This window comes from Rhagoletis zephyria, unplaced genomic scaffold, assembly GCF_001687245.7.
Source record: "Rhagoletis zephyria isolate East Lansing unplaced genomic scaffold, Rhagoletis_zephyria_1.1 Rzeph_scaffold_01329, whole genome shotgun sequence".
Lineage (NCBI taxonomy): Eukaryota > Metazoa > Arthropoda > Insecta > Diptera > Tephritidae > Rhagoletis > Rhagoletis zephyria.
The window spans coordinates 53,280-69,309 of NW_016158413.1; the positions used below are offsets into that span (position 1 = coordinate 53,280).

At 33.0% G+C, this 16,030-nt stretch overlaps 1 protein-coding gene and 1 long non-coding RNA gene across 2 annotated transcripts; both read right to left on the reverse strand.

The window, feature by feature from the left end:
- Window positions 1–862: 862 nt before the first annotated feature.
- On the reverse strand, window positions 863–11,955 carry LOC108363652 (uncharacterized). The gene is made up of 3 exons (XR_001847643.1): window positions 11,865–11,955; window positions 8,856–8,861; window positions 863–873 (listed from the first exon to the last, which is right to left on the reverse strand). It is a non-coding gene; the product is annotated as an uncharacterized LOC108363652 (long non-coding RNA).
- On the reverse strand, window positions 5,744–7,908 carry LOC108363650 (uncharacterized). The gene is made up of 2 exons (XM_017617078.1): window positions 6,117–7,908; window positions 5,744–6,066 (listed from the first exon to the last, which is right to left on the reverse strand). Coding segments are annotated over exons 1-2 (1,263 nt in total). The 5' UTR covers window positions 7,378–7,908; the 3' UTR covers window positions 5,744–6,064.
- Window positions 11,956–16,030: the final 4,075 nt, after the last annotated feature.

A 16,030-nucleotide genomic window follows, 5' to 3' on the forward strand; every position in this document is an offset into this window, starting at 1 on the left:
CGGGTATAAAAAATAATATCTGCAATAAACAAAGTTCGGCAATTCGCCGAATTCAGCAAAGAGAGGCATCCGTCTCTGCGACAGAAAACGTCTATTCTTCGTGACGATTCGTTGGGTTTTGATCTGTATTTTGTTCACTTTAAGAAAAATGTCGGAACGGAAAAACGGGCATTTACTTTGCATGAAAAGTATATGATTTTGTATTTATACATGTAGATTATTTCTCTATTATTTAAAAATATATTTTCTAATAAAATGGGCACTCCGTTATGCTGGACAATTTGAAGCGGCCTCGTTGAGTTCGTTATAACCGGATTGTACTGTATATGCTAATCTACGACATTGGCGATTCTTGGCGATTTTGTCCCTTCAAATAAATTTTTTCCAATTATAAAAATTTACAAAATATAGTTTTCCACGATAATTTTACAGAAGAGGCTAATGAACTGCGTGATATATTTGACTTAAGAAGCATATTAAAAAACTGTAAAAATATTTAATCACCCTAATCGAAGAACTTTAGAAACGATTACCTAGTCAATTAAGTACTTTTAAAAAAGCTTTGATTTTGTCACCAAAGTGTGTGAATCACAAGAGGGCGAGTTTCAGGGACATGCCAATTCACTATTTGACTTTGAAGGAAAGAAAAGCAGCGGAAACTGAATATTTAAATCTTTTAACTTTCCCATGGAATAACTTTTCTCAGAACCATTCCATCCGCCTCCGAAGAATTTTTGATAATTGCTTACGGAGTGAAAACCGCAACAGGCAATAAAATGTTTGGAAATATATGTAAGTAAATTCATATTATTATCTTTTCCGCACTCACATGCTTTGTTGAGCGCGTTTTTTCCGTAATGAATTCAACAAAAACTAAGATTCGATATAGGATGAGGTTCGAATCAATCAATAGTTCGAATAAAGTGTTATATGAAGACTAATAGTTTCTGCTGCAAAACATATCAATATCAAACAGTATGTTATCAAGCTTGAATAGCTCAATATATGACAACAACAGAAATGTAAATCATTCAGACACTATAGGTGATTTTGAAGAAATTGTGGAAATAGCTGATCCGCGTTATTATAGGTTTTTACTTAATTTTTAGCGCCGAGCTCTTAAAGCGGATTATGCGATTAATCGATTTATATGAGTTACAAAAAACTTAATAATTGCGCAGTCCTATTGCAAAATGTGTCCAAACAAATATTTTTAAAAAGTATGCGTATTTTTAAAGAAAATTGTTTGGACATCACTATTATATTATATGTACCACTTAACTGTAAACAAAATGTGTAGAAATTTATACACTTTGTTTATTGTTATGTGGCACATATTTCTAGGCTCCGTATTTTGCATAAAAATCCCGCAGTCTAATTATTACCCTCTGAAGGTATTATATTCGTTTTTGGTTTAAAAAACTATATTATAAAAAGATCTCATTTTTAAAATAAAAGATTTGTTAAATCGATTTCATGAATTTTATTTAAAAAAATGGCGATTTTTGGCGATTTATTTTTCAGAAATTGCGCTTTTTATTTAAACAATCTGGACACCCTGTATCTAGCACACACTTTTCTTTCTCTACCTAGCGCAGTGAACGACATGCCATCAATGTTGCCATTTGAGCCCTTTGGTGGCTAGATTTAGCTACCACATACTTTTTTGGCCACATAAATTTAAAATTGCCCCTAGCCCTTTGGAGAATTTATTCATACTGGGCATGAAAAAGTTGTATATGCTTAATTTGATCTACTTTTTTTTTGCATTTATGCAAGAGATGAATTTTTAAACTAAGAAAGACTGATATTATACATATATGTATTGAATGTTCATTACGTTTTTATACATACATACTGTAAAAGTGCTAGGGCTGTTTTTTTAACTTATCTATTAACGATTTAACTAGAGTTTAAAATAGATGAGTTTACGGCCAGTTTTTCAGTGCCAGTTTCTCATATTAATTAAACTGGGTATAAATTGAACAGCTGGCTTACATTTGATTTGCTGATCTTAGCTTAACCCGGCAAAATCGGGCGTTGAAACTTAGTTAAAACCACGGCCGTGCATTGAAAAACTGGCCCTTAATATGCTTCATTTGTTAAATGGCCCATCAAGTCGATTGACCGGGTATGTTCTTGTGATGTGATTGTACCAGCTGCTGCTGCGACTTCAAAAACTATTTGAAAATTGTATGATTGTACCAGAAATTTGGTGTCGTGAGTGGTGAAATTAGTTCAATTTTCTAAGTAAAAAATATTTTGGCGGAAATGTCTTGCACTATATGAGTCAAAGCCGTGTTTGTGGAATATTAAGTTCACGATATTGCAGTTGTGAACTAAAACAAAAAAACAATGTTTAACAAAATGGTAGAAAAATTATGAAATTTCGGCTCAAATCATTTCGATCTTTCTTCGATCTCATTTGTAAAGAAATAAATATTGTACCAGCATGCTGGTAAGTTATATGCTTCGAGCATGATGGTACAATCACTTGATCGAGCCAGCAAGCTGGTGTCGTATATTTCCCCTATTATACGAAAAGGTTTTTGGTTGGATAAAATATTCGCTTTTTTCCAGAGTTCATTGTTTTTCTATACCATTACTTATTGAAAATGTTTGCATGTATGCTTATGTATTATTATGTGAGCAAACCACTTTACCTACCATTTTTAGCCACAACGACTTTTTTAGCCCTTTTTTTAAAGGAATTTGGCTACCACTAAAAATGGTTCGCGGCAACACTGCATGCCATAGCTTACTGAGCGCTCTGTGACCACATGCGTGTTTTACCCAAGAATGATTGATTACTCTCTCAATCGTGTGTTTCAACCATATACGAACAGCGGTAGCGTAGCAATGATTTCCACGCACACAGTAGGGGTATTCTCTGAGTCTTGCAAAGCCCTTGCATGGTGCACAGATTGCACGGTAAAAAACGGTTTTCGTATGGGACAGCTTTGCAAACCGTGCAATCCGTGCACCGTGCAAGGGCTTTGCAAGACTCAGAGAGTACCCCTAGTCTCATTTATTGAATCGCCAGTAGAAATCGGTTGTATGCATTCATGAAGAATGCTTGCTATATGAGTGAATTACAGTAAAACCCGCTTAAGTACCTCACGGAAAATGTCAGCTTTTTGAGGTACTTAGGCGGGTTGGGTACTTAAAAGAACCCGCTTAAGTACCTCAATGCGGGTACTTAAGCGAACATAATTACTGATGTAGTTACATCTTCTTGGTAAATTACATAAATACTTGAATAACAACATTTAATGAAGTATACATAGTTTAAAACCAAAATCGAAGCATTATTTAAATACATAAATAAGTAAAGAATAACTTTCTTAAAAAAATATTTAGTGCAATGGTCTGTCATTTTTACAAGAATTAAATTGTTTAAAAAGTCAAGGTTGGACATGTCATTTTGTACTAAATTCAATAAAATATTGTTTGCCACTTATGTTTATTTATAAATTTTTAAGGTTTTTCAATCAATTAAAATGCAGTTCCCTAACAAATACCATATAAACCTAAGCTTAAGATTTTGTAGAACACTTAAAAAAAACTTCATCAAACTTTTTTCTCAGAAATGCTTTTTGACTATACAGTTTTATATTCCATTAAATTTTAGTGCAATAATGTGCAAGTTTCAAGTGGTTAAAAGTTACCCTTGATTTCTTAGAATTTCTTTTACCGAATTTGAAAATACGTAGATATTTGAAGGAATTTTAAAAGAGCACTTAAAAGGGGAAAATTATAAGTAAAATTGTAAATGGGGCACGAAAAATTGAGGTACTTAGGTGGGTTGGGTAAATAAGCGGGGAGGTACTTAAGAGAGGGATTTTCTTCTGCTTATATTAAAATATTTACGGTGCCCAAAAATGTTGGTTACTTAAGCGGGTTAGGTACTTAAGCGCGGGGGTACTTAAGCGGGTTTCACTGTAGTGTGAACAATTCATGCGTAGTCATGAATTTCCACAAATAAATTCAAATTCTAGCGAACTGCAAGCGAACGTACGCTGTAGTTGTTTTAAGTACATTTCTTGATAAATTTGAAGTGGAATTTTTGTAATATTTTCAGTCTTGTAAAAAAATTTTAGTGAACGGACGTGTTGTGCGATACTATTTTCAGCACTAACTGGCTTTTACAAGATAAGCTTTTGCATATGTAAATGCTACTTTTTTGTATGTCCCGTATATTAAAATGTGTCAAAAAGGTAGCATTTACATATGGGGATACATATCTTGTAAGAATGCTTTAATACTGTTCCATTAATGAGTTTGAAATATTAATACAGCCATATGCATACAGCAGTAGTACAAGTGTATGGTTAGAGTACGCATAAGCTCTGAGAAACCACGCGTGTTAAATGGAAATGAAGGTTCATTTATACTGGCATGTATACACAGCATCAATCTCATGCCACCAACAGCGATGTCGTATGCATCACATTTCTACTGGGTCGTTTTTATCCAGTGGTCGGCATACTACCACATTCACAAGATTCAATAAGTGGGACCACGGTTGCCATTTCCATTTAATTTTTGGGACCAAAAAATTGACCAATTTTTATTACATCGGGAATTGAGTGGAGGGGAGAGGAATAACCACTTTATCAAGAAAATATGCCAATTCAGTTTTTATAACGATTTTTTTTATATTGCATCAATTGTATATTATTAACATTATTTTATTTAAAGTTTTGAATTATAATTTGTTTCTTAATTTTGTTTTTATTAATGCTAAATCAAAAAATTTGCGCTCAGCTTCTGCGGCCAAATTTGGTCCATTTGGACCAAACGGCAACCGTGAGTGGATCTGTGTGCTTTGCTCAGCTGGCGCTCTTCGTATGTGAAACACACGATTGAATATGTTTCGCTTTCAAACCAAATCGTGGTTGCCTCAACTAAGATTTGGTAACTATGACTAAATCATGTGTTAAAAGAAAGCTTATCTGCATTAACAGAGCTTAATAACATCCTTTCATGAACCATACGTTAAGTTGAATGGAATTTGTAGAATATTTATTAGTATTTACCAAACCATTCAACTAAATTAACGATTTGGTACAACCTAAATGAATACACTGGTCGACGGCCAAAATTTACCAGAGACGCCGTTATGAAATTCGTATGTAAAATCACCCCTTGATTCCGAAAATCAAGGTTATTTTTAATTTTATGGTACCGTTTTTGAGATATTTGCAATTTACCGTTTTTGCAAAAAAAAAAAATTGGGTCCACTTAATCATATATATCTCAAGAACGAATTAAGCAATTCCAAAACGGTTTATACAACACTTTATGCTAGGCCCTGCAGATTCAAAGATAACGAAGAATCATTACCGATTTTTTCAATTTTTTTTGTAAAAATATAAAAAAAATTGTACTTTGCGGGGAAGGATCTCGAAAACCTTTTATTTTTTTGCAGATTTTTTTTTTCTCCCTAAGCTCTGTTGTATTACAAAAAAAATAAGGTATCATCGAAGAAAATCGATGCAAAACTACGTAAGTTATAAGCGATCAAATAAAAATACCCAGGTTGCGCAATTTCAACGTATACCTCAAAACGTATGTATGGTATAAAGAAGAGTGAAATATCTAGCTATGCTCTGTTTCTATTGAGTTAAAAGTTCAATTTATGAATGAAATTACCCATATTTTTAACTTTTTTTTTAAATTTATTTATGTTTATACTATATTCTAACAATCTTTATCTTAATTTGATTTTACTATGTTGTCGAAATAATTATGTGTTCTACTTTGACGCTTATTCAGTTTAGGATCGGTTTCTCTTATGAGAAACCAGCAGTAATCACCCATCATTGCGACGTCCCAGAATCCTTGATATCGATTCTCAATTAATTTCATTTGCTGATGAAACCTTTCGCCATGTTCATCACTTTCGTCGCCAAGATTTGCCGGAAAAAAGCTCAAATGTGAGTGGAGAAAGTGAATTTTTAAAGACATATTTACGCCCATTTTCGCATAATTATTGATTAGGTCGTTCACTATCTGCTCGTAGTTAGGGCTTTTGTGTCTACCGAGAAAAGAAGCAACGACCTTTTCAAAGGATTCCCACGCTGCTGCCTCAACTGATGAGAGTAGTCCTTTGAATTGATTATTGTTGATCAACTTTCTTATTTGTGGTCCAACAAAAATACCTTCCTTTATCTTGGCTTGAGAAATATCTGGAAAAACTGTTTTCAAATAGTCGAATGCTTCGCCTTCTTTGTCCAAAGCCTTAACAAAGTTTTTAATGAGACCGAGCTTGATGTGTAAGGGTGGAAGTATGATTTTCTCTTTCTTGACAAGAGGGGTGTATTTGATGTTATCCACACCAACGGTAAACTCGACTCTTTCCGGCCAATCCTTTCTGACGTAGTGGTCCTTACGAGCTCGGCTATCCCACTTGCAGAGGAAGCAGCAGTGCTTGGTGTAGCCACTTTGTAGACCGCATAGCATTGCAACGACTTTGAGATCAGAACATATTTTCCAATCATGCTCTTCATATTTGATAAATTTGAGTATTTTTTGCATTTCCTCGTAGGTTTCCTTTGTATTTACTGCATGTGCAATCGGGATAGAAGGCTTTTTGTTACCAATATGCAATAATACAGCCTTCAAACTCAGTTTATTGCCGTCTATGAACAATCGCCACTCTTTTGAATCATATGTTTGACCAAACTCTTTGAATAAACCAGGGATGTCGTTGCAGTAGCATATACTGTCTTTCTTGGTATAGTGTTTGGAAAATGGTTCGTGACGAGTTCTACTATATGTCACCTTAACATCGGATGACACAAATTTAAATTGTTGCATACGAGAAGTGTGGATCTCGGCCTTTTCCTTGGATAGTTCCAAATCTCTTATCCAATCATTAAGTTGTGCTTGTGACAGAACGTTTCTTTCGTTTTCCATGCGAAATTCAGTACAACTTGATCCCCCGCACTCAGATGTTACTGTTGACAATGGAACTGGATCCGCAACTGCCGTTGAATGTAGTACTGGTAATGTCACTGTAGGTACGCTAGCATAGGTTACTCCTCTTGATCTTCCAACGCCAAGTACTTTTGTTTGACAAATATAACACTCTATTGAATGGCAAGTAGGTTCTCTCCATATCATTGGTGTATCAAATTTTGTTTGTTGTCCTGATTCCCACTGAATCAATTCTACTCGACACGATGTACACAAAGTGTTCGGTGTCCATGGTTTTTCAGCATTTTTAGGCTCAATTCCAAAATACTTGGAGTATAAAGTTTTGATATGATCTGAGAACACTCGTCGTCGCCTTATGATAGTATATTGGCCACACATGAAACAGAACATATCTGGATCCTTATTACACTCAAATTCTCGCGTCCTTTTACTCATTTTATTTTTTTTAATAAATCACGGTTTTGAAATTAGACTTATGAACTGAACTATCTCCGGCGAGCCTTGAAGATGTTATGAAGTTTCAAAGCGCATTAACTCATATTTATACTCGGAACAAGAATAAAATTGAAAAAATCAAATCTTACCTAGACAGAAAGGTTCCTTTTTATAACAAGCCGGGAAAAGAAAATACTACCTGTTTTAGATGTAGGCTTTAGAAATTTTCTGTGTCTTATAATTTTGAAAATCTACCTGCATACTTACCCATAACTGACGGAAATACATGTTTATAACTACATGCCTACAGCAGGTTTCGAACCCAACCACTCTTCCTTTCGATGCAACCACTCTACCTACTATAATACAATTCGAGTATTAAAAGTACTATTTGATTTATTTAAAGAAAAAGTGTTATCATTGTTATGGTGTTATTCGTTTATCCGGATAATATCTCACTTGCACTTTATACCTTTAATATATGTATGTATGTATAGGTACATACATTGAAGTTGCGCAACCTGGGTATTTTTATTTGATCGCTTATAACTTACGTAGTTTTGCATCGATTTTCTTCGATGATAGCTTATTTTTTTTGTAATACAACAGAGCTTAGGGAGAAAAAAAAAATCTGCAAAAAAATAAAAGGTTTTCGAGATCCTTCCCCGCAAAGTACAATTTTTTTTATATTTTTACAAAAAAAATTGAAAAAATCGGTAATGATTGTTCGTTATCTTTGAATCTACAGGGCCTAGCAAAAAGTGTTGTATGCAGTGTGTTATTACCTTTTAAAAGCTTCAAACCGTTTTGGAATTGCTTAATTCGTTCTTGAGATATATATGATAAAGTGGACCCAATTTTTTTTTTTTTTTGCAAAAACGGTAAATTGCAAATATCTCAAAAACGGTACCATAGAATTAAAAATAACCTTGATTTTCGGAATCAGGGGGTGGTTTTACATAAGAATTTCATAACGGCGTTTCTGGTAAAGAGAAAAAGTTGAAATTTGTGGTCCAGTGATATTAGAAGCTTTAATATATTTAGTTATAATTACCAACCCATAGTAATAGTTTTCAATCCTTGGTAACAGTTCCAAAATATTGTCAAAATTCGGAAACTAAATATCTTTAGTTGTCGAAACTAATCCTTTTTCTCAGTGTGGTACAGTTAAACAGTATTAGTTTACGATTTTATTTTGATTGAAAATAAACATATACAGCCTTATCATGAATATTCTGGTGAAAATTTTCACCGGTGAAAATTTTGATCACCCGAAATAGTTCACTTTATCTTGAATGCGGAACGATTTCGGGTGAATGGTATTCACATGAAGTTAGGATAACAGTTGTCAAAGTTATGAAATATATTTCAATAAACAGTTTTGAACGTACATACGAATATTTCTTACATTTGTGAATATTTAGCAATTATTTGCGGTCTTATCTTATACGAGTGTTTATTTATTCGTTAGTGTTAACAATTTCCTTTTATGAATATTCAAAATGATTTACATAGATTTACGAAGGCTGGTAATACAAGATGAAAATATACGAGATCAAGGAGTTGTTAGAAGATACGTCAGATATGCTTTAAATCCTCTTGAATTCCAAGACCAATTGTAAATGTAATCATATATTTGCTATAACGTCATTTGCGGTGCAAAAGCATGCAGACTATTTACTGTTATCCGTCCGGAGACAGAAAATCTAAAGTTCTCTTAGCGCTATATTGCATCCTAGGTGACGATAAGTAATTGACCTTTTACTGAATTTTATATCTTGTAGATTTCATAATTACTACAGAACGAACAAAACAGCATTTAAATATTTGCTAGACTTGACAATAGATAAAGCTTCAAACCCTATGAAATCTTTTGCAATACCTCCATTGGTAAAGTTGGCAGCTTCGTTGCGCTTCTTTGCTGAGGGTGGGTACCAAAAGGGTTTTGGTAGGGAACCGATGTGGAATTGACGAATTCTGCTTTTAGTACCATTCTACGAGAGATGACGTCTTTGAGACAAATTTATGTCATATGTGGAAAAAATGGATGGACAATGAAGATACAGTCAGTGAATAAAGTTTAGGTACAGCGAATTTTTTACAATACCGGCTACTATTTTTTAAATATTTTATTTTTCGCTAATTTTTTATAAAAATATGGTTAATTCTACAACAAAAACCCAAAATAACCGAGTTCCAAACCTTGTGAAAAATTAAAGAAAATTCCGCGAAATTGCATTTAAATATTGCACTCTTTATTTACACTCTTTAGAAAAAAGTTGAGTACGCAGTTTTTTAGCTCATTCAATTTAAGTTGATTTTTATATTTTTTTTTTTGCTGAAGGTGTCGCTCATTTTCTCCATATAAAATAATGTTCGTTAATTTTTGAAGTGAAACTTCTTAGGCGGCGGTATATTTAAAACTGAAAACGTTACATGAGTGAGATGGAAGATATAGGTAGTATAGGGAAGGGGAAAAAAGAAGTACGAGTAACTAAATATGTATATATGTATGTTTGAATGTACGTATGTATGTATACATATATATGTATGTATGAACGAACTCATTGCGTACTTCAGCTGTGCCGCTACGAAGCAATATACATATGTATAAATGATGCAAGCGTGCTTCGCTTAACTACATCCATTCGTACATATGCACATACATATGTTTGTATGGATATATTATTTATGATGAAGCAAACTGGCTTCGTTGATGTACTGATGGGCATATGTATGTACTTATGGACAGCAATGTTTTCATGTATGTATATATGTTTGAATGGTTGCATATATATTTGTATGTATGTACATATGTTTGTGTATGTACATATGTTTGTGTACATGTATATATGCACATATGTAGTATAAACGAAAACAAATCTAATAAGCTGCTCGTTGATATAAATGCGAACTGTACTGATTGTTTAAAATTATGTGTTTGTTGTACATTTGTTAATGTTTGTCATTGTGCGTGTAATTTTATAGAGTAGTTTTGTGCTCTTGTTATCTCCTTATATTAACTCGTCCTTCGTTGGTATACTCTGATGAACATATCGCACACCGTCTTCAAAAGAGTCAGAACTCAAAATTTGGCATTTTTGACATTCTGCGCTAAAAATGTATACAGAGCTTTTATTTACCTTTCAGCAAAAGCTGGAGAAAATTTGTGTTATAATTTGTTAAAAAAGGTAAAGTCGCCCTAGCGACCGTTGGTTCAACTTTGTGTTATTTTGCTCTAGATTGCACCGTTTGTGGGCCTGTTGAATGAATTTATGTCTTGGTTGTATGAAAGATCAAAAAATTTTCTGGCAAGTTGTACAACTTATCGCTCCATTAATGGCCATGTTGTACAAACTCATTTAATTTGCGTTTATTTTGTACACTAAATAACCGAAAATGGATAACTCAGTCGAAATAGGTACGTGCTTTCGTTGAATTTTATAAATGTAAGCCGAAACTATGAAATTGTAAAAATGAGATTTTACAATGAGACTGTTCGCAAAATTGCAATGTTTGTGGGCAAAACGTCCAACTTGATTGCGGATTGATTTGAACCAACGTTTTCGGCTTGCATTATGTCAAAAGGATGTGTTTGTTGTAATTCATTCTGTCATTTACTACCATTATGCGTAGGCCAATTCATGAAATCATTTCATGCGTTTGAGTAGAAACTGAATGAATGAACACCATTTCATGATTTCAATTAACGCGAAATAGAGTTTATGCACTTAGTTTTTACTCAGATCGATGAAATGATTTCGTGAATTGGACTACGCATACATGTGATACTTATGCTTTTAATTTATAAGGTAATTTTATGTTTTTATACTCTTGCTACCACATGAATATATGAATTCGTGATAAGAATATATGAATTCGCCTTGGAAGATAGAAAGCGAGTAAGAATAAATGCCGAACAAAGGAATTTGTCTTCTTTCAACTTAAATAAATGCATTTTGCAAACAAAAGTGCGTACGTTACTTAGTGCCTTGGTAATGGCGAATTCGTAAGGATCTATTGATTGCATTATAAACATTTTCATTTATTTGTTAAACATACAATTACTTCCATTACAAACCAGTCCTACGGATGCTAGAAGCGCGAATTCATATAAGGCGGTGTTACCGGAAAATGAATAAATAAATTATATGTATATCAGGAAATTAATAAGAAGAAATGAAATTATTGTTTGATTTCTAACCAAACCTATGTATGTAACTCAATCGCCTAATGGTTTGCCGAACCGTAAACATATGTTTACANTTAATAAGAAGAAATGAAATTATTGTTTGATTTCTAACCAAACCTATGTATGTAACTCAATCGCCTAATGGTTTGCCGAACGGTAAACATATGTTTACACATCCAATTTCGTGAGTAGGTGCCTGGTACTAACACCTTTTTTTAAGAAGTTTCACTTCTATCATGTGTACGGTGTTACACACGCATTTTTTTATATGGAAAAAATGTGCGACGCCTTCAACATAAAAATCAGTGGTAAGTCTTAACTTCCTCATATTTGCACTTTATTATACTAAAATTGAATGAACTAAAAAACTGCATACTCAACTTTTTTCTAGAGAGCGTAAATAAAAAGTGCAATATCTGAATGAAATTTTGCAAAATTTTATTTAATTTTGAACCAGGTTTGGATCTCTGATTTTTGGGGTTTTTGTTTTTTATAAAAAATTAGCGAAAAATAAAGTATTTAAAAAATTTTCGTTTAAATGCTCTTGTTGTAAGCGCTTCTGCAAATTCTTATATATTATGTAAAGCGCTCTATAATCTTAAACACTTGTGGATTTGTGACCAAAAAATGAGATTCAGGGGATACCCTCTGGAACCTTGCCTGATAAAACCTTATAGGACACCTAGCAAAGGAAGTGCTGAAGCAAAATTTAATGCAGCTCATTCTCGATGCCGAAACATTAGTGGCATTTTTTTGTAAGCGAGCGTGAAAAGAACGCTCAACTCGGTTAAAATTTCCCTTAAGGCATTTTAACAACACTGGGAACATCTCAGCTGTCATAACCTACTGTTGGGTCACCGATTGGCAATAACTGCATTTTTCAATCATATGTTATTTTATATTTTATTATAGGCTTACAATATTCAAGGCCAGGTATGCTTAGTTCATTCACCTCAATTAAAACACTGCACGGATACATTTGAGTCGCCCAACAAGACATTTGTTAGCACCGCAATTACTTACTCTCTTTATCTCTCCATTCTCTTGTAGAATGCGGGCAAACACAAAGCGCTTGGAGTATGCGAGAGTAAAAAACAAATCAATAGCAACAAAAGTAGTATTTGCTTGCAAGTGCTTGAGTATTTTCATAGAGCTGTTGGTTTTTTGGTGTTTTGGTATTTGGGTTCGTTTAAAGTGCAAAACCGCGTATCAAAAAAATGCAAAACCGCGTATGTGAAGTTGTAGACATCATTTTCTAGAGTGTAAAAACACTTACATTTCAAAATGGTTCTCTTTTTACCTTCCTTTTATTAGCTCGGGATGTAACTATGTAATATTGATGCGCCTAAAAGATGCAGCGATTTCTATTCTCAAGTGACATACTTGATGACAGTACGAATGGCAATTATAATAGGGAGGTTTTAGTTTTTTAAACTATAATTTTATTTATAAAGCAATCGCATTTCTGACTAGTATATTTCAGGAAGAATTTATAAGGATTGAGCCAAGAGCTTGTGTGAGCAAATCCAATTTTTGCCAGCCAATGTCAGTTACGCGGTTTTGTACTTTAAACGACGATATGTATTTATATCAAAGATATTGTTGATGCTTGCTACTACGTTATTTGGCTAAAAATATACAAATATATGCACGTAAATAAGTATGTACATATGTGTGTATTTATTTCAGTTTGCTGCAATAAGGTAATGAATAAAGTTATGAAAACTAGTCAATGTTAAAGTAATCTGCATAGTTTATTTGTTAAACGGGTATAATAATCCAGAACAAATATTTAAGGANCTAAAAATATACAAATATATGCACGTAAATAAGTATGTACATATGTGTGTATTTATTTCAGTTTGCTGCAATAAGGTAATGAATAAAGTTATGAAAACTAGTCAATGTTAAAGTAATCTGCATAGTTTATTTGTTAAACGGGTATAATAATCCAGAACAAATATTTAAGGAAAGAAAATATAAAATTAACAAAAGAATGCTTTTCAAAAACACAATTATACGTCAACCATATATTGAAAAGTTTTGACTATTAATTTTTAATAATTTAATTTGTTTTTTTTTTATAAAAATATAATTTATTATTTAACAAACCACGTATAAAGCCAAGATTAAAAAAAAATATTCTACAAACTTTCATACAAATTTCTAGCTTTTTCATCAGATGTCGTTGAATATGCAGCTTTGTAGCCCTTGTTAACACAATGAAGTGCATTTATGAAGTAGCAAGGACATACAGTTGATATTTTGGAATTTTTTTTATTGACGGTGTCAGTCATTTCTTCCATACGAAGTATGTATGCTAACACGATTTTTTTATATGCAGAAAATGACAACAACTTCAACAAAAAAAATTACAAATATAAACGGTAAGTCCTAGCTACATCAAACTTGCACTTTATTGTATTAAAATTGAATGGGCTACAAAACTGCATACTTAAAATCTTTCTCAGTAATCCAATCAAAAAGCACGAGATTTGTATGTATTTCTCTGTCGATCGTGTATCGTTCGTAAATGATTGCAAACATTAATACATTAAAATAATAGAAACGAAATATGTATTGCTGTGTGCGAATTGACCTACATTTTAGTACCTAAACTAATATTCCACTTGAAATTATACTTATATAGTGTACACATATTTATTTCGAGAAAACTAAAAAAACGAAGTTATAGCAATTTCTTAATAAAAATGTATGTTTCTCATATAAAAATCTAGGAGTACCGTTAATTTTTTCATGATCAAATGATCGGATGTAAACCAAATTAGTATGGGACCACATGTGAGACACAGATTTTCAAACGGAAAAGGAATCATCGAAATCTGTTAACGTGGCCCAAAGTTATGCGGTAACATACATAAAAAAATATTCCGACGAATTGATAAGCTTCTCCATTTTTTTTGAAGTCGGATAAAACATACGTAATTAACTATATTAAAAGATAGATTTTTTCCAAATTTTCACTATTTTTTTATATTGTTTTGTTCTGATATCTTATAATTTATTACATTTTTTTTTTGGGAAAAATATACATTTTGATTTAAAAAAGGACATAATCTCGTTTTTATAGAAATATGTATGTAATTATTATTTATATAGGTATACCTATTCAATGAAAGGAATTTCAATAACCTTTCCAACCACATCCACGTTTTGAAAATCGGTTAAATAATTTTCGAAAAATAAGCTTTTGAACATATTGACTTTTACCACCCCCTTGCAATGGCCTTCTTAATAAGCAGCAAACCGAAATTCATACCACCAAAATCAAGAATAAAGGGCGAGCCACACCCAATTTTTATTTTTTTCTAGCATTATCATATTTATACTACATTTTTCTGAATATTTTCTGTTTTGTGCCATAGAAAATATGAAAATTATTTAAAACTTCTAAAAAAATAATTGTTCGCGTAATCGCGCGCCCATTTATATTTCACAGTTCAATTTATGTTGAAAAGTATGCTCGAAAAAACTCTAAATTGTTCCTATTCACTGCATTGCCCACACTTTCCAGTGATTTAGGATTTTTATCTTTTTACCTCTCTTTTATTAGCTCGGGATGTAACTATGTAATATTGATGCGCCTAAAAGATGCAGAGATTTCTATTCTCAAGTTACATCCCTGCTGACAGTACGAATGAAAATTATAATAGCGAGGTTTTAGTTTTTAAACTATAATTTTATTAGGTAGCAATTTAGACGTACACGCACACAGCCTAAATCACAGCGCACGGGAGTGTGCGCGAGCGACGAAAGCAGCCACAGTAGCATGCTAAAATCACTCGCTTATATATATATATACGAGATTTGGAAGTTTTTATCCAGACATTCAATCGACATGTTTGAGGTATCGTTGGAAGGGTATTGCAGAGTGTGTTCAGAAAACGATTAACAGGATTCTTAAGAATTAGGCTAAAGTGTTGCGAAACAAAAAACGTTTTTTTGCTTTTGCCGGTTTAAAGAGGTAAGTGGGTACACCCGACATATTTAGTGTCTATGGGTCAATACCTTTCCAACGATATCTCATATATTGAGTTCCGGCTACTAGTTGAAAAGATATAGAGCTAAAATGCTTTTAGTTCGTGTCTCCACTGCGAGATGCTTTGCGATGTGTGTAGCGTCTGTACGTACCTTCATTTAACTTTTTTCAAACTTTCGGGAATTAAAGTACAAAAAAAAGCTAAGAGATTTATTCCAGGATATTTCGATTCGTATGCCTTTGTGGACGTGGCTGGTGCTTGAAATTCGAAAAAAGAAAATTTTTGAAACTATCGCTGAGGCCGCAATACTCATTCAATACCATTGATGTGGATATCAGTAGAAGGGCCTTAAAACAGGCTATCTAGCGCTGTTTTTTATTAAATACTAGCAGACCCGGCGAACTTCGTCCCGCCCAAAATTTTTATATATTTTATTGAAACTTTTTGGTCCAACATTTTC